The 19129-nt window shown below is 43.0% G+C and overlaps 1 protein-coding gene and 2 non-coding genes across 7 annotated transcripts in view; 1 reads left to right on the top strand and 2 right to left on the bottom strand.

The window, feature by feature from the left end:
* ptprfa (protein tyrosine phosphatase receptor type Fa) overlaps positions 1-19129 on the bottom strand; it is a 424230-nt gene that overhangs the window by 177731 nt on the left and 227370 nt on the right. For all 5 annotated transcript variants that reach the window (XM_030049234.1, XM_030049233.1, XM_030049237.1 and 2 more), the window contains one exon: positions 10028-10216. In XM_030049234.1, coding sequence (XP_029905094.1) covers positions 10028-10216 — 189 coding nt within the window. The remainder of the gene's footprint in view (positions 1-10027; positions 10217-19129) is intronic.
* Positions 752-823, top strand: trnag-ucc (transfer RNA glycine (anticodon UCC)). Its single transcript has one exon. It is a non-coding gene; the product is annotated as a tRNA-Gly (tRNA).
* Positions 1093-1174, bottom strand: trnas-gcu (transfer RNA serine (anticodon GCU)). Its single transcript has one exon. It is a non-coding gene; the product is annotated as a tRNA-Ser (tRNA).

Below are 19129 nucleotides of genomic sequence, written 5' to 3' on the forward strand. Positions count from 1 at the left end.
AAACTGTCATTTGTGTTTCTTGTTGTTACTCTACATTTAGACATTTTCTGTTTTGTACAAGGCAGCAGGTGTACATATCTGCCAGCTCTTCCTGCGGTGTGTTAAAGGAATACACCTCATTTTTGGTAGATGGTCCCATTGGTCAACATAAATACTGACATATTCTGACAAAAATACTGACACAATAATAAACTGCACTAGTGTCTAGGATAACACAGTGTTAGCATGGACGTTATGCTGTGTTTCAGACAAGTCAGAAGTGGAGATTTTTCCAAACTAAAACTAAAAAAAAAAAAAAAAAAAAGCACAATGGAACGCCACTCAAGGTTGGAGTTTCTTCTTGTGAATCTGAGATAAATCGACATTAACTTCACAAGAGGTAACGGTCTGATGTCACATGGATATGCACGCTGTAAATCAAATAAAAGGCTAAGTTAAAATAGTTTCTCCTGCAAGACATTTGGATAAAACATGATATTATGTTGTAAAACTGTTAAATTGTTTCTGCATGTAATTTTTTCTGCATTTCTTTTTCTTTTTTTTTCATTTGGAATGGCTGATCTGTAACACTTGGAGGTTGGAAGCTGGGAATTTAATCCGGGAAATTCTAAATTTCCACTTTGAATCAAACACAGAGTTGCTGTCACTTTGAGTGCTGGTGCTGGAGCCAGTGATCAGCCAGGTAATCTGACTGATCACAGCTTGTGAGAGGCTGCATTTCACTTCCACACCTGCAGAAACTCACCCAACAGCATTGGTGGTATAGTGGTGAGCATAGCTGCCTTCCAAGCAGTTGACCCGGGTTCGATTCCCGGCCAATGCACTGACAACTCAACCTTTTACACAGGCACACGTACAAAAAGCTGACGCCTCCTTCGTGTGGTGGAAGACTCACGGCTCGGCATTGGTGTTAAATAAGACGACAAGAAGTGAGCATCAAGTGCGTGGCCAGAGGCTTCACTGCAGGGCGACGGACAGCCTCTTGGAGAAGGATTAGCATAAAGCTCCTTGGAAAATCTGGTCACATGCCAACAAGGACTGCAATTTGACTCATAAAGCTTCAAATTGTGCAAACTCATAGTTTGCAAAGCGCGACGAGGATGGGATTCGAACCCACGCGTGCAGAGCACAATGGATTAGCAGTCCATCGCCTTAACCACTCGGCCACCTCGTCCTCGGCTGGGTGCAGCTTGTTGCAGACAGCTGAGGACGACGTGAACCCTGAACCCGATTAATTCTTGTAATGATACGGTCACCTTCAAAACTGATTCCGGCCTTTTGCAGAAGAGCAACATCAGCTTGCGATGCTCAGGTTCCACCCGTAACTAGACCTGGAACGCTGGATTCAAACACAACAGTGGAGCATCACGAAGACACGGCGACGAGCACCGTCATGCTCACCACTACACCACCAATGCTGGTATGGGTTATGATTTTTACAGTTTATATGTAAATCATGTCATGGGTACATTGACCAATAGGACCACCTACTACAATCTTGCTGTAACCTTGATGTATTCCTTTAAGGCTGCCAGTTCTGTAATGAAACTGCTGGAGACAGTTGCTATCCGTCAAATCTGCAGAGGGTTTAAGTGCCTGGCTGTCAGACTGCCACTGGCACTAAGCAGCTGAACACTGATTTGTCACTCGTGTTGTTGCTGCCGGGTGGACCGGGACCGGGCGTCCAACGGCCTCGGGACCCAGTGGTTAAATCAGAGCAGAGCTTAGAGATTATGTCGCTGCTAAACTTCCCTCAAGTCTCCTTTGGTTGGCATTGTCTGAAATGAAACATGAGCTGTAACACGAGCAACTTACCTGACACCCGCTGTTTACCACTTCCTCAATTCACTCCAAAAACATAAGACAACTTCACAGCATTCACAGGAACATCAGGTATGCATTTAGACACTCAGTTATCAGCAGAGACGTGGTTTAGTAGGTTCGGACAGACAGCATGTACGTGTCTCTTGCTTGCGGTGTTACATAATGGTGTTTATCGGCTGAATGTGACACACATCATGCAGTTTTGCAACCAGTGGACGGTAATGTGAAAAACAAAGACGTGGAAAAAAAAAAAAAAAAGTGTCGTAAAAATATATTTCAGAATATATTTGCTGAAATGCATCATGGAAATGGGTTTGTAACACAATGTTAAGAGCTGGTTGAAAAAATAAACAAATAAATAAATAAATAAATCAGCAGTAGAAATAAAAATGTGTGTGTAGCCACATCCCTGGTGGATCTGGTGCAGGCAGAGAGCCCAGAGATGGAGGAGGAGCAACCTTCATCTGGGATGCAGCCAGCAAGGGCATTCTGCCGGAGATGTACGTCCTTAAACTACATAAGGACAGACACTCTCTCTCCCTCTCTCTCTCTCTCTTACTCTCTCTCTCTCTCACACACACACACACACACACTCGTGAGGCTCTTCATACAGAGCATGTAGGTAAGCCTTTCTTCTCCGTATCACAAAACATTGTGTCAGAATGATAATGTCCCAAGGTCTTAACTCTCTCCCTCTGGGCCTGAATCTGAGCGATCAGATCTCATTGTGGGCCGATCCTCACACTGCCGCTGGGCTGTGAAGAGGAGCGCGTGCAGCAGCTGCTTATTGGCCGAGTTAAAGCTGTTTCTCAATTTCTATAGTTCCTGTTTCCATTCCCCGATGAGTGTCTATCTCACAGCACATTCACCACCTTTTAGGTGGCTGGGCTCTTTCATGAGGGAATGTTTTATTCTCCCCGGAGAAATGTGACCCTATGCTGATGGATGTTTGCTCTCCCCTCCTTCAGCATAAAAGAGGCTAATCGGAAGGTGTGACTCCTCAGAGGGGAGGATCTGGGGACCCTAAACAAAAATGTTAGAAGCTGCCAGAACTTCCTCTGCCCTTCAGGCGGCGAGTCTTTAATAATGTAGTGATGTGTTTCCTCCCTCTGCAGCTTTGACGCACGGCGTGCAGGCAGAGGTCAGCGCTCAACACCTTAACAACACACACCTCGCAGACTACTAATCGCGCCAGCTGTCAATTGCCATATCACGTATGCAAATCGGCTCATTTCATACTCCACGCAACACCTTGCTAGGAACGTCTAAGGAAACTGTCTGCAGGATTGTCAGCCGGTAAGAGGAATACAGCGCTAGATGCCTTTTTTATCCCGTCAGAAGAGCCAGTATCTTCATTCTGCTGTGTCAGAGTCATTTGGCCCTTATTGAACTGAAATACCTGAGTTAATAAACTTTTAATTTTTTACTCCTCTTGCATTAGAAGTGATTGATTTTTCCACTTAATGAAGGCCTCAGACATCACGTCGTCTTTTGTCTCCGATTTTTTTTTTTTGGCATTTTTGAGACTTCTGGATCAAAAATATGTCATCTATGGGAGAAATGAATGGGGTACTTCAAAATAATTTATGACATTTGGCCGATTATTTGTATATGAAACTAACAGCTGAGTGGTTAGTCACCCAGTTGTAGTGATTCTCCATCTCTTAACATTTTTGCTGTCCTCAGATCGGACAAAGAAATGGACATGGATCCAGTGAAACAGGTATTTTTTTATGGCTCTGCAGCGAGTTAGAAAGATTCACAGTGCACCACAGTGTTAGCTTTCTGTTTGCAAAATAACGATTTGGGATGTAAAACAGCAGCAGAATTCATTAGATCCAGTCCCATTTCAAAGGGGAAACGTGCAGATAAAAAGTTTTAAACACCGGCTTAAATCACAGAGTGTGACAAGGATGATTACTGCGGGTGAAACCCCCGTGGATTTCCCCCAGAGAGAAAATGATTTGGATCCAGAATTACATGTACGGGCAAAGGTTTTTAGCCAACGTTACGTCTGACTTCTAAGGTCTGTTTCTCTTCAGATTCCTCACTGAAGCGTCTGGCTGGCGAGAACAAGTTTCCTGAAGAGGTGAGTTGTGTTATTTTACCACATTAGCTTCGTGATTTAGGTTTATTCCTTATTTATTCCTTTCACTTAATCCCTTGTTAGCGCAGGAGACCTTGCCAGCGATATTGTTAAGCTGTAGCAGTGAGCAATTATTGCTATTTTTTTTTTTTTCATTACATTTTCCCCGCCGGCATGTCAGCAGTGCTAAGCTAGTTTTTATTTGTTGGGAGACGTCTCAGTCTGGCTGAGTGACCTGCACGTCAGATTTCATTTGGATCAGGTGTCGCTTCTTTGAGCCTTATTCCAAGGACTGACCATGCACACTTATGAAAGGTCATGTGCTGAAGGCAGAGCAAGTGTCGAGGCCAAGCGGAAAAGACAGAGAGCTGGAAATGGGGACACTGTGAGGTGACAGGAGGAGGAGGAGGAAGGAGGGAGGAAGGAGGAGGTGGTGGAGGAGAGGAGCACTGAAGAGGAAAAGAGGATGAATGGACGTTTTCTGTACCCAGCATTCTTACCTCTGATTGGTGTACCACCTGGTGAGGTAATTTGAATGCAAATAAGATTAGAGAGAAGCATTAGTATAAAGATGAAAGAGAGAGCGAGAGAGAGAGAGAGAGAGAGAGCTGGAGGAGACTGAAGAGAGGAAAAACAGCTGAGAAAAGAGTGACTGCTTTTCTAACCCTCATTATAAAAGACACTTATTAATTTAATTGATATGAAAAAGAAAAAAAAAAAAAAAAAAGTTGACTAATTGTATAAGACAGTCTTTAATAAGTGAAAGCTGAGAATGAAAAGAAGCTTAATGATTGCAGCTACAACTCATTTCATAAATAATAGTTGTGCAAACAGAATTTTTTTTTTTTTTTTTTTTTTTTGTGGAGGAAAACCATTTGCCTTGGTAGTTTTGAACCGAACGCTGCGTATAGGCACAAAAAGGTTTGGATAAAATATGCATTCGTATCCCCACTAACGGCTCCCGGTTGTTGGATTGTGAGTCTGGCTATTTGTTTTTCACCTGGTGGTTGTTTGCATTATACACCTGGCTATTTGCTCTACAGAGCTGTCATCCTGCTATGATCACAGAGCTACTTATTCTCCACACCTGCTTTTTCCCCTGACAGCACCTGGCTATCAAGCACTTGACCCCTCGTTCACCGACAACAGGCCTGGTTTGGGTGCTAACCCGAGGCGCTGTGCGCTGTGTGAGGACCCGGGGAGTGTGATCTGGCTCTTCTGCATCCTGCCACAACAAGGCAGATAAAACACAAGCTGCCTCCTCCCTCTGATGCAACACAAAGAAACCTGCGCTCGTGTCCTGGAGTACGTTGTGATGTTGCTGCCTCAATAAAAGACTGTTGTACGATCTTGCTGCAGCATTAGCATACAACAGATGTATTTTTGTAGCAGCTGTCATACTGTTTGGGTCGTATGATCACATGTCACTCTTTTTTTTGTGTGTGTGTGTGTGTGTGTGTATACCGTTCTTTCTAGTTGCACTGCTTGCTTTCTTCTGCATGTCTCTGTTGTCTGTACACAAAGCTCGAGTCATTAGTCTAAAGGTGACGCTGCGTTCGCTGTAAAAGCCCCCCGACTTCGGGAAGCCCTGCCCGAGGAGATCAGGCGCGCTGAAACCGGTGGCCCACTTTAAACCTCTCCTCAAAAACACCCTTTTGTATAAAGCTGCTGTTAATTCTCCAGTCAGATGCTTTTATTTTTTGAAGACACAAATGAAGCTGAACCACGTTGTTCGCTCCTAGTAGAGTTACAGTAAAGTGATTTCAATGTGCATTTGCATCTGACTGCAAATACTGTCTATACACAGGAAGTTCTTTTCACGATTATTTATACTTTTATTTTGGTTTTTGCTTATTTATTCACAATTCTGTCAGTTTGTTTTATTCATTATATCGTTTTTTTACATTCATATTTGTAATTGCACCTGTAACACTTGCTTGCTTTGTCTTTTTTCCCATGTCTGTCATTATTTTATTGTATTTTACGCCCTGTATGTAGAGAACTTTGTAATTCTGTTTTGAGAAGCGCTATATAAATCAAGTGTACGCTCATTATTGTTGCTGTTATGATTGTTGTTTGTAATAGTAGTAATAGTAGTAGTAGTGGTATAACAAGGGCCATTTGGGCATATCAGGTCATATGCAACAAACGGTGGAGAAGATTGGTTACTATCCAGATGCCACAGATCTGGGCCTCGTTTCCCAATAATGACTGAACTTAAAGGGGTTAGGGCATTTTCTAACTGCTAAACTATAAAAACTCTCAAATTTCTAGTCTTTCTTTTCAGTTTCTACACTCTACACACCCAAACATCACTTAAGCAACCAAGAAGCGTCTTAATGTCACGTTTAACGTCACTGTCTGTGGACCTGAAAAGGTGGAGGATTGGATAACGACAAACGCCTGCAAGCCACGTTTTATATTACAAATACATCAAATAGTAAAAAGAAATGAAACAAATGACAGGGTAGAGGCATTTTTAATTATGAAAATATTATGTAGCCTATTTGTTAGGGTAGTTCGACTCGAGTGTTCCCATTTAAGACACCAGATAGGGACGGGAAATTTTTCTAGCAGTGATACAGATGGACTGTGTATCACCACAGATGATAACAAACACTGTCTGGGTTTGTTAAAACACTCGGCGAAGAGTCACTTGTAATCATAACTCTAAAATAATTTCCAAATGCGTCTTTATCTGAGAGTATGTTATGAAACGCCTCATAAGAGAAATAACCTTTTCAAGACAAACAGTTTGCTCATTTCAGCCTGAAGAGCCTTTTTGGGAAACGAGGCCCTGGATAGTAAGCCAAGCCACTCTTGAGCCAATAGGAGCACAGAGATGTGGGAGATAGATGGTAAGAGTAGCCGGGGGGGGCCCTGGAAGCTGTGTGGCCCCTGGGTCAGATGGAGGGGACATCAGCAGCTTTCAGAGGGCTGGGCTGGGTGCACTGACAGCTGCCATGACTCCACAGCTGTCTGACAGCTACATAAACGCCACGCCACGCCACGCCAGCATGAAATCAAGTGGGTCATGACAGATTTCAGGGGCTGAACATTCATTGTGAAAAATAATAGGACTTTATTATGTTTTCACAATGTCTGGATTGGAGGAGGGTTGTTTTGGCAATAGTGTCCATTCGTGAAATAACAAAGTGAAGGATTTCTGCTCTTTCATCGCAAGCTTCCTGTCCTAACTCTCTCTTGGTCTTCTCTTAGCTTCATCACACTGTCCAGAGTCTCATCTCAGTGATGGTTACGGCACCAGTTTGACCAGTTTGGGCTCTGGTGCAGCCACAAACCCTGCATTCACACTGCGAGCAACTTGGCCAGTGCAGCCTTGACAAAGTGCCGCTGTTTTCTTTGACGTCTGGTTTTACCGAATACAAGAATTTTGGGTTTTCCTGCTTCTGCACGTGCAACGAAATATGTTTTCCCCTACTGGAGAGACCCAAAGACAAACAAGGTCAAGTTTAAGCAAAGCCCAATATCCCTGTTAACGGTGTCATGGCTTTTGCCGACCCCAAATTACCAACAATACAGTCATAATGCCAAAGAAAATATGCTCGCAGACAAAATAACAAAATGACATATAAAGACTCTGTGAACAAGGTGAATCGGGACCATTTACAAGGTGCACTTTCCTGTTCCCATTCAGATAAACAACCTGAGAGCGCAGTGAGACGATGGTGGGTGGGTCTGTTTGGATTACCCTCCTTTTTGTACAATAATTGGGCGTCTCTTTTCAGGCCCGTGTGCAGGAGAGAGCCTCAGAACGAGGTTATGGTCAGTGGGTCGCTCCTTTGTTACCGACTGTGGGCCGTGCAACCGGCTCCAGTTGCATCTGTGTTTTGTTTTACAGCAAATCTGAACATTCAAAAAAATCTTCTATTTTTGCTGCTTTGGCACTGATTTATATTTACATTTGGATAAATTCTCAAAGCTAGCTAGGACACACCACTTACAGGTTTCATTTGTCAAAAATAAATAAAATAAAATTGCATCAGAGCTCACCACTGACCCCAATAATAAATGCTATTATTCTCCGAGCAGCATGAGGCATTTATTTGAGCAGTCTTTGAAATGAAAGCTGCAGAAAACGGAGATGTTTTGAACGGCTGTGGCCAATTTCTCACCCATTTTGCCAGGTGGAACTTTTCCCAGCTTGTTGGCCATGAGCACACTGGCCAAATTTCCCTGGTCGCTCAGCTCTATAATGGACTTCCAGTGACTTGTTGATCATGTTGCTCGCAGTGTGAATACAGGCTTAGTTAATACACTGAGTTAATACACTGAGATTTTTGAGTGACCGGCTGCCAACAAGCTAGCATGATGTTTCACTCCAGCACTGTTTACCACAGGGGAGCTTTGTCCTGCCACACTAATCCTCTTCTTTCCCACTCCCACCTCGCTCTGACATCCCCAGGCCAGCAGTCGCTATGTTTGCCTGTCGAGTGTCTGACACGGAAAGCAGCCTCAGCTGACACTCTGGGCCGCAATCTCTCACTTGGGCAAACTTTGGCTGCAATTACTTGGAGACAGCGGTGACTTTTCCAACATCAGAAGAGCCACAGAATACATAGAATATTTCATTTCCATTTACTGTCCGAGTGCAAAGGTTTCAAATTGAAAAATTGAAGCTATCAGTGTTCCTTGATGGATCAAAGTCATTTAATAGGAACACTAATTCATGAGCAAATCTAATCGCTCTGCCATATAATGAATTCTACTGGAACAAATAAATTGAATAATTGTGGAGTGCTGACATAACACATAGATATATATTTCCCTTGCCTTGCATGGCACAGGGCAGCTCTTGTTTATTTATTTTTTAATAAAAGAGAGTCAACCATCTGTGCTTGGCTGCTGTGGGACCGTGTGACAATGCAGCCCTTATGAACCAAACTGAAACAAATTGCTTTGCTGTTCGGTTAATAATACATGGCATATTTGTCCTTACGTAAGGCCCCAAATGTGGCTGCGGGAAAATCCTCGCCACGGACTTCAAAGCCAGAGATATCCTAAAACCTGTCTCTCAGCCTTTCCTCCCTCTCCATGCTGAGATGAGAGGAGCCAGAGGAGGGACCCCGAGCTCTCAGCGACGGGAAATCTGGCTCTTACTCCGCCGCGAGGCCTGGCAAGAAAGTTCAGCCCTGGACCGCCTCTCCACACTGTGTGGGTGCTTGCAGTTTTGGCAGAAGGCAAACATTTCTGTTTTTCTCACAGCGGCTGAGGGAGAGGACAACTGACAGGTTGTAGGGAGCGAGGGTATGCAGAGTATAGAGCTGTCCAACTCTGCTGTGAGCCGCTGGATGGCCTGCTCATGGTGGAAGATGCCCTATCTGGTACTTTGGACGCTCGCCACCTCTCACAGCTTCGGAGAGCAGGCTTCACATGGCTGGCTCTGGGTCAAAATTCATCATTGTCTCTAGCCATTAACCGCAACCAGCATACAAATATTCCCACACAGGTGCTGCTGAGGTAATTACTGAAATGTATTCTGTTCAGCGCAAAGTGGAAAACATTTACTCCAATCTTTGCCTCGCTGTGTGCTTTACTGAGTGATGATTAAAGCTCTGCCCTCAAATACACTTTTCATCATCATCAACCTGTGGTGCTCTGTTATTTTTTTTTTTGATGAACTGCCGGCATTTAACTTTTTTTGAGGCGACTGTTTGTGGAGAAATTAGTATCTCTCCTATCCATTTCTGCAGTGGATTTTCTCCCTGAGTCTTTGTTGAATGCAAAAACGGTGGAAAGAAGCTGTTGCTCTTTTCAATGTGAGGGACTAACACCAAAACTTGACGTTTACCTTTCATGTTTTAGATAGCTGATTTTTTTTTTTTTTTTTCGCTGCTTTCAAACTCGCTTGTATCTGCACTGAAAGTATCTTGACATGCCATTTGGCCAGTTATTCACAGGAATAAGAAACACAACAAAATGCACCCAGGTCACGAATAGTTTTCTTTTTTTTTTTTTTTTTTTTTGGGGCGGCGTTAAAGTGCTTTAGGGTCGACTTTTCCTGTAAATCTTCTTTAACTTTTTGTGTGGCAGGTAAAGTAGTGCTGGTGTTAAGGCGATACGCCCTGATCAGTTAATGGCCGCGGTATTCTTTACCTGAGCGGAGCTGTTTTATCCGCCCGTTGCTGCTGTTGATGTCCACAGGCAGGAAGTCTTTGAACCAGGAGATCTCCGGGTCTGGGTTTCCACTGGCGGCACACAGCATGGTGGCAGTGCGAGTCCTCTCCACTACCTTCAGCTGAGGGCCCATATCTATGGTGGGGAAGCCATGTGGGATCTGGTCCTCTGTGAGAAAGATAAAGACAAGACAAACAAACGTTGGCACTCTTCTCCTGACAGCTGGACACTCTAAGTGGATGATGGGAGCTCAGACGCCGGCCCCCTTTTTGGATGCATCACTCGGTCCAAACCCCCGTGGTCTGAAATTTCCCCGCTCATTCCGCAACCTTGAGCCTGCGAGGTGCCCCCCCTGGGAAATTCAAACGTAGTGAAATCCAGCCCTAATGTAAATATCGCTAGGCCTCGGCATGACTAATCCCTCTATGGAATTTCTCGTCATGGATCTGTGTGAGCAAGAGGGTGAGAGATGCAATTTCACTCCTACTGAAATTCGCTCCGACGGAGTATGGCCCCTACCCCGTTCACAGAATCTGAAAGGCTAAGTGTGGTCAAATGCCAGCGCTGCCAAATTATGGATGAGACATAATAAAATCACAGCCTGAAAATCCCATTCCACGCATCCGTCCGTGCAAGTGAGGAAAGACGCAGCAACATCAGGAGTTTGGCAAACCCCCTCCTGCCCTCGTCTCATACACCACAATGTCCTTGAAATGAGTGTAGGTGAAACACCGAGACGTGATCTCCAAAAATAAAACCCATTAAAGGCCGTGGCGGTGTTTGACCAAAACCTGGCGTATGGCAGAGAGTGATGACAAAACAGCGTACGCCTCGCATCAGGACCGAATTATTAAGGTAATGACACGGTAAAATCACACAGACTCCCAGAACCAAATAACCGAATCAAAACACAGAGTATGTTCAAATGTAATGGGCGATGTGCACATCTTAACACACCTACTGCAAGAGAAAATACACCTTTACACCTTCCTTTTTACTCAACAGTGTCTAAGGAAAAGGGGCAGTTTCTGTTTAAGGTCTGATCAGTTTGATAATCTGCACAATGTATTTCTTTTTTCTTTGCAGAAGGCCTATAACCTCAAAGTAATAATGATGATCATGTCAGTTTTACTGTAATAAAGCACGGCCACATCTCCACACTGTAACATGACATGTGACTCAGGAGCAGCAGCTGATGCTTCGCTTATTACAACAGGTTGTGTCATCACGTTTCATCTGTTGCCCTCATTCTCTCCAACTCGAGAAATAATAATAAAAAAAAAGAAATTCTGTATTTGCAAAGTTTAAATCAGCCCTCTGTTGGACTTGGAAAGAATGACTGGGTGTGAGTGAGGCAAATTTCTAAAGCTGATTTGGTGCAAAGAGTGTGCATTCACTGGACGCTTTGTGCTGATTATGGTATAGCGCCACAGTGGACGCTGGCGGGGATTGCAGTCTAATTAGGAAACTCCACTGTACAGAACGATGGTTATTTATTATGAGGTGTTAATCATGCCAGGCACAAAATGTGAGCCTTCAGAGTTCTACATGGAGAAAAAAAAACCCTGCATATGTCAATTTATATTTTAGAGAGGCACCGTGACTCAGACACACCTGTGTGTTTCAGCTGTAAACACAAAGAGGCATAAACACGGCGAGGCCGGCGCTGCATCCTGCTGCTCAATAATCAACTTTTTAGTTACCAAAAAAAAAAAAAAAAAAACTTTCTAATGAAGACTGATTAGACAGCCTTGTTCACTTCGTTTTTCCTCTCTTGTCCGCTGTAATGCGCTGTCAGATTGGTTCCCACGGCAACCCGTTAGCGTGAGCGCCGGGCACCTGGGAAATCTGCCACTTGACTGTGTAGTTTTTAATTAGCCATTTATTCCACAGCGTTTACACAGGAAATTTAGTGCACATTTGAATCTTAATGACAAATTTTCACCACACCGCTCTCTGGCATACGCAAAAACGCTGCTGCTGTTGACTGAGGTAGTGATACACAGCATTTTCATGTAAATCCACTTTGCTGCCCTTAATGCACAGTAATCATCCAAACTAAAGCCAGTTCATGAAAGCTTTAACATTTGCTGCTCTAAACACTGAACACCTATGAAAACTCGAGCATTATAGATAGAAAATCCAAAGAAAAAGAAATGACATCAACGTAGTGCCAATGCCAATGCCAGGTCAGAACAGAATTTGGTCAATCAATACTAAAAGCCCTGGAAACTGTTGATTTTGTTATTTTTTTCCCCCACTGAAGCCTGTATTCATCAAATGGTGGAAAAAGCAGGATTATAGATGAATCCACACTTGTCATCATGGACATCAGCTCTGCATCCCTAATGCTGGCCGACCTGTGTGATTGACAGGTGATGTATCTGACAGGTGCAAGTTCCCAGTTCAGTTCAATAACACAGCAAATCCAGTCAAGGATAGTTCACCTTCAATAACAAATGTGCAGCTTACGTTTGAGTTTTGGACTTTTCTTCCACTCTCCTTTAACATCATGGTTGTCAAATCCAGAGTGCATTAAGATACCTTTTACCAAAAACTCCTCCGAATCTCGAATACGACCCAAAGGACCGTTTTCGGCACGAGCTAACTGACGAGCTAATGTTTGTTAACCTGCTAGTTGACGAGCTAGTCCGCAAAATAAAAATAAATAATAACCCCAACCCTAAAAATATTTAGTTATGGTTTGGAAAAGGTTACAGTTAAAGTTAGGGAAACTTTTGTCGTACTGGTTAAGGTTTGGAAAATCTCAGTCTTAAGGTTACCACACATTAGCATTAGCTTGCTAGTGTTAGTGAATGATCACTAATATTAGCTGGCTAACACTAGCTACTGTGGATTTGAACCTGGTGAGCAACAGGTGTGCAAAAAAAAAAAAAAAACCCTCTTTAAATGGACTTTTTTTTTTTTTTAACCAAATCTTTCCCCATATCCACTGAAAACAGGTGAGAACTGATTAGAAATGTCACAAAACCAAATTTTTGTGAGTCACTCCCAGTGCCAATAACAAACCACGAGTCTCAATACCAATTTAAATACCGCCGAGAAAAAAATGTCCCATATTCTCCAGCATAAATTTCTGTGATATAATATTTACCAACACTGAATGGGGCTGGCTGGGTCAGAGGTGTTTTCCACCCTCCGACTGGAAAAGCAAAAGCACCTTCTGATCACTGGTTTTTGCTCGTATAAATTTGTCCACCAAAAAAAAAAAAAAAAAAAAGGGTAATTTTCCAGCACCCTCGTTTAACCAGAGGGCGGCGCTGTTGTCATTGAAACCTGGTCAGGAATACATCTGTGAAGTTTTTTTCTCTGAGGAACAATATTCTTATTTGTCTGTTATTCTAGTTACTGTTAGAAATGGGCCGTGTAATTGGTACCATATACGGTCCCATATGACAAAGGAAGTGTCACTGAGGAAAAAGCAAGGGGAGCAGGGTAAAACTGAGTAAACACTACAATAAGGCTGAGAAATAACTAGAATTAAATGATTTAAACAAGAAATAGCAGGCTAGGTATAGGCTAATGTACAGTGTAATATTATTACTGCAAATTACGCTGAAATATTGTGCTATTATTTTAAGGTTATATCACCCACCCCTACTGATACCAAAAAATGAAGACCGAAAGCATCCGATGGAAAGCACGGTAAAGATTTTGGTTGTGGAAATAACCTGCAGCTTCTGTCCTTTTTTTTTTCTTTTTCTTTTGCTGGGGCCTCATTTCGTGTGTCACATATGACAGACAGTGTGCAGCTGAGGCGGCGCTAACCGCGATGTGATAGCTGATGGGTAAAGAAATCAATGACAGAGGCAGACGCTCGGTATTGAGTGGGGAGACGTGAACCTTATTGGTCCAATATCCCGGCAGCAGCTGAGAGCAGCCGAGGGATGATGACATGTGCGAATAGGGATTTTGTCACGCAGAGACGATGGAGACTTCAACTCACATTTCTGGAAATAATGTCGATCATTAGAAATGACGGTGACCATTCGATGGCCACAGGGACACAGTTAGCCTCCATTACAGCCACGGGCCATTCCAGGAAAAGCAATACTGTGACATTTTAAATTCAGGCAGTAATTTTTATTCACCGGGTACTTGTCAAAACATGGGTGAGACACTTGAGTGCTGGGATTTCAGAGGAATTAATCTAGAGGAATTTTTCCTTGAATTCCTTTATGAAGGTTTTTTTTTGAAAGGAATATCAAAGGAAAAATGCAGGGGCTTGTATCCTGATGTGGAGGATCGATGCAGAAAATGAGACACTTTTGCCGGTTTTGCTTAATTTTAATGCTGCAACTCATCCGGATTACTCCAGCCAAGATATTTTTCAGGCAAATTACTGTATATTACTGCACTGACAGATAATTATGCTACTTTGAAAAGACTCCACTCTTTTCCATTATAACTTGATGCCAAAAAATAAACAGAAAACCTGAAATAAGAAACTTCAGATGACAGATATTTCATGTAAACATCTTGTATTGTGAGTAAACATGGATTTTCTTCTTCCTGCTTCCTTTTTCAGACATGAAAATGTGCAAATTGACTTGTGTTTTGATCTGGAATAGCCTTTTTTTTCTCCCTCTCTCTCTCTCTTTTTCATTAGCTGTGCCTTGCCATGTTCGGAACAAATAAATAAATCAATAAAATAAAAATAAAATAAACAAGATAGAAAAAACCCTGACTTAAAAGCACGCCTGCTCAGGGAGACATTTTCACTTCAGTATACCGAAAACAAGCTTCATCAATGTCAAAACAAGACAAAAATAATTGGTGGGGCAAAAGCTTGTTATTTTGTTGCCGTGCATGTTTCCGCAACACTTCCACAGCTCAGATTATTTTTCATAATCATGAGCTACAGCACGAGGAACACGTCTGGAGGAGTTCAGTTAAAAAAGGATATTAAAACACAAGTTCTTTAAACCAGTGCGACCAAAAAGCACACCAGCCGGCCACTGGGACGCAGGCAAACATCCCATCCCACCGTGTGCGTCTCATTTTGAATAGATACCATCAGTGGAGAGTGCAGCACATTTCCCCACCTGTTGTTACTGAGACACTGTCCTCCAGTGAACCCTCGGCTGCACGTTTTAACCAGATCCAAGTGGCACCGCTCTCAAACACACGACCCTCTGTTTGCATTCAAAGACGCTATTTTGCGCTGAAAATGAAAACCTTCATTCTGAGGTCCTCGCTTTGCCGAACAAATGTACAAATGTGATGAACTGTGTTTTTTTCCCCCCTCCCACCACAGTTCTTGCAAGTAAAGACTCTTTTTTAGAATGATGCATAATTAATTAATAACTAAGGGAACACATGAATGTAATTTAATTTAATATAGAACATTAAACACTGCTTTTGATGCATATTTAGGCCTAATGAAATTTTGTTTTTCAGGACCATTCCATTCAAATCAAAGGCTTTTTTTTTTTTTTTTTTTTTTTTTTTTGCTGTGCTGCACAACATGTCGACTTTTTGTGTTTATGTTTAAAGTAAAAAGAAAGAACTTGAATTCGGTGTCAGTTTTTTTTTTTGTTTTTTTTTTTCCCCCGAGTCAAACAGTGACAGAAACTGAACTGTGGCCTAAAAACTGGAGTACAAACCAAACTGTGAAAAGGGTGAGCTGTTCCCCCCCGGTCTGCATGTCGCACTCGCCCACTTTAATGGGCCACTGTTGCCTCATAATGCAAAAGTAGCAAAGGTGGAGAAATGAGGGCCATGAAAAAAAAAATAAAAAAAAACAACAACAACAACAGTGGCTCTGCTGTGTGACAAGAATAAAGTGGGAAGCAAAGCCCTGCCTGTCTCCTTATAAAGAGGACAATGGCACAGATTTGTTCACAAATCTCAGAGTACAGTGTGACAAGCTCCCAGCGCGACACTGGGAAACCCTCTAATAAAGAGCTTAAAATGGGCTGTGGGGAAGGGAGGGAGGATCCCATGGTGACAGACACAAACGAAACCCCAGGGACGCCCCGTGGAAAACTCCCAACCTGAGCTCCCTCGCTGAAAGAACAGCCTCGTCGCTCCCTACAATAAGAAAATGACTCATTTGTTATGGTTTCTCCCGGGGAATTTGGCCGCTGCCAAACGCGCTCTGTGAGAGGATTTACACACAAACCGCTTTTGTTTTTATCTTTCAATCTCCTGTTTTTGTCCATGTCTGTGAGTCAGCGCTTCAAGGTGTTCACATGTGCAATAACATTTTCTAATAAACCATTAGCACATTCACTTTGAGAGAGTAACACACTGTCACCACAAGATTTACCTGCAGCCGTCATGAAAATGAGCAAAACTGCCTATAAAAATTGACAATGAGTTGTATTTTGGGCTCAACATTTTTGGGGAGCCATTTACTGTTATTTTAATGCAATAATTTTCAAACAGAAGGTTTTATTAAGTTAATAAAATGTATTTGTTTCAAGTCTGGAGACTGACATGCTCACAATGATTTTGGAGTCTGTAAACTTTTGGATTTTTTAAAATTATTTTATAGTTTTAAGGTTATTTTTTGGGCATTTCATGTTTATTAGACAGTGACAGTGGAGAGCAGCAGCAAACAATCTGGGCAGGAGTCCAGTCCAGGCCACCGCGGCTCAGGGGAGCCACCAGGTGCAACCCTTTTTGGACTGCTTTCGATCTTTGTTTGTGGTCACTCAAAAAGTTTTAAAGTTCATCTACAACAAAGTGTCAGCCTTTGTTTTGGGCAAAATATGCTGCTACTGTGGAATTCATCCCACCAAACAGCCCCAAAGCGTCAGTGATCCACCATATCCCTTGTCTTCCCTGTCTCCTTGTATACTGTCTTCTTCTGCTGTTAAACACGCTGACAGTTTATGAAGCCAAAAACTTTATTTTTGATGTCATCTGATCAAAACAGGTGATTCCTACTTTAGTTTCAAAGATGTTTGGCAGAGTTCAGGTGTTTCGCTTCATGGATCGCTCTCAGCATGGCGGCCTTTGGTGCACGTCTTCCAACCAGCTCAGACTCCACCAAACTTTGCCGTTCTGAAAAGCCTCGGTTTCTTATTTGACACTATAATCGATACTGATCAGTTGCAATCCTTCTGCTGCTTGGTCACCAGTGCAAAGACACAGTTGGAGTTGCATGCTGGGTAATGTGTACTTTTGTCATATGCGTAACACATTAACATAATGCCAAAATTGCTGAAAAAAAAAAAGACCAAAACAGCTCTTTTCCTGGCACTGGTAATGAATTTGCCATGCTTTTCTCCTGAAAGCTCATTAGTTGCTAGAATAATGATGACGTCACTGCCGCCACGTATCTGTGTGAACACATTTCAGTGATGGGAGATGCCAGGTCGACTCTGTAATGCGATCAACACTGCATCAAAAGGCTGTGAGATGTAGGATTACTGCAGACTTGCAGAAGATATAGGACACATTTATTTATTTTGGTGACACCGGCAACTCTGTTCCCACAGTTTTTGAAACTGGCAACCAGCGTACTCTTCCCACTCTATCTGCCACCGTGCGGTGTGCATTTAATTACCACAGGACTCCGGTGACGACGCCCACAGAGCCACAGCTCTCTGGAGAGGGAGAGGCTGTGTTTTTTTTTGTCTGCTACCTGCTGAGAGGAAAGACGACCTCAGATAATCCTCAGGGACCCATTGTTTGCTTTGCATGTGCATCATATTTCTGCAGTTTATTTCTCTTTGCACTGTAACTTATTAAGAAGGTAATGTGGCTTGTGGCTAGGTCTTTGATGCAAGTGGATAATGACAAAAAAAAATATCCCTAAATATACACCAAATGAGTTTATGTGTATGACGGATGAATTGCTGTTTAATGAAGTCACTGTTTTACCAAGGAGCTTCCAGTTACAGCTTGGGAATTACTGGTGGTGCATTTGTTTTAATGGTCGACGTTTTCATGAAGCAAATGAACAGGATAAAGGGCCAGGAAGAGGAGGTGAATTCATTAAACAACAAGGAAAACCTTTCAGCCGCCTTGAAACTCGATCACCTCTATCTTGTCTCCGATGACACGGTCCCACCTTACAACCACAGGGAACTGAATCTGAGGCGTGCTTCACGACAAAAGAGAAAAAACTGGTTACACATGTGCGTTTTTTTAACCTCTCATGAAACCGGATATCCATGCATGAAATGTGCGAGCATAGTAAGTAAAAGTTCTTCAAGGACTGCTGAGCTGCATTTGTCCGAGGGGGGCGTTTCCAAGTTTTTGAAAGGGGGCGGAGCCTGCAGCCGAACGCAGGGAGACTCAGAAGAAATATTCTGAAATTGGCGATTGACGCTCTGCAGCAAATTAAGATGAAACCCAAAGATCTACAAGCGTCATTGTGCTGTGGCCGATTGGCTGTCAAACGATATTTATTGACAGTGCAGGACAGTGAAGCACTGACGTGTCCGCCGCCGCCAGTCGCTCCGCCCCGCCTCCTCTCTTTATCAGCATCGACGGCCTTTGGGGAGAAGAGATGGTAACCCGACCGTCCCAGCATGCCACAGCAAGTGACTCAGCTGTGTCAAATCCATTCTGTCTGCCTGCAGCCTCCCACCTGGCAAAGAAACCAGAGGCACTGCCAACTTGTAATCCCTCAGGTCCTCTCTCCCCTCCCCAGGGAATATAGACTAGTTTGGCATAAACACACCTGAGCCATGTGGCAATTACTGTAATTTCTTAAAGGAATGCTATCACAGAAAGTCATTTTTTTCGATATATAATGGCAGTCAAATATGTTTAATGGAGGCAACGTTACAATTCTGGTGTTGTTTGAGTATTGTAATTTAAAAATCCACCAGTTTTTCCCCATTCAGTTTCTGAAATCTGTCTAATCAGGGCAACATTTGGACTGGAAAGTGTCCACTCAGCAGGCTGGAGGGGCAAAAACGAAGAGCAACAGGTGTCCCAAATGGACAGAGGAACTGGAAGGCCTATCTATCCTCTTAAAAATCACGGCTGCAGAGAAGAGGCTGTGGAACCGGCTGACAGGGACGGCTGGGGAGCAACAAAAGTACTTAAAATACAAAATATGAGTAACTGTATTCCCTCACAGCTACAGTTTAAATGGGT

Source organism: Myripristis murdjan, chromosome 4 (assembly GCF_902150065.1).
Source record: "Myripristis murdjan chromosome 4, fMyrMur1.1, whole genome shotgun sequence".
Taxonomy (NCBI): Eukaryota; Metazoa; Chordata; class Actinopteri; order Holocentriformes; family Holocentridae; genus Myripristis; species Myripristis murdjan.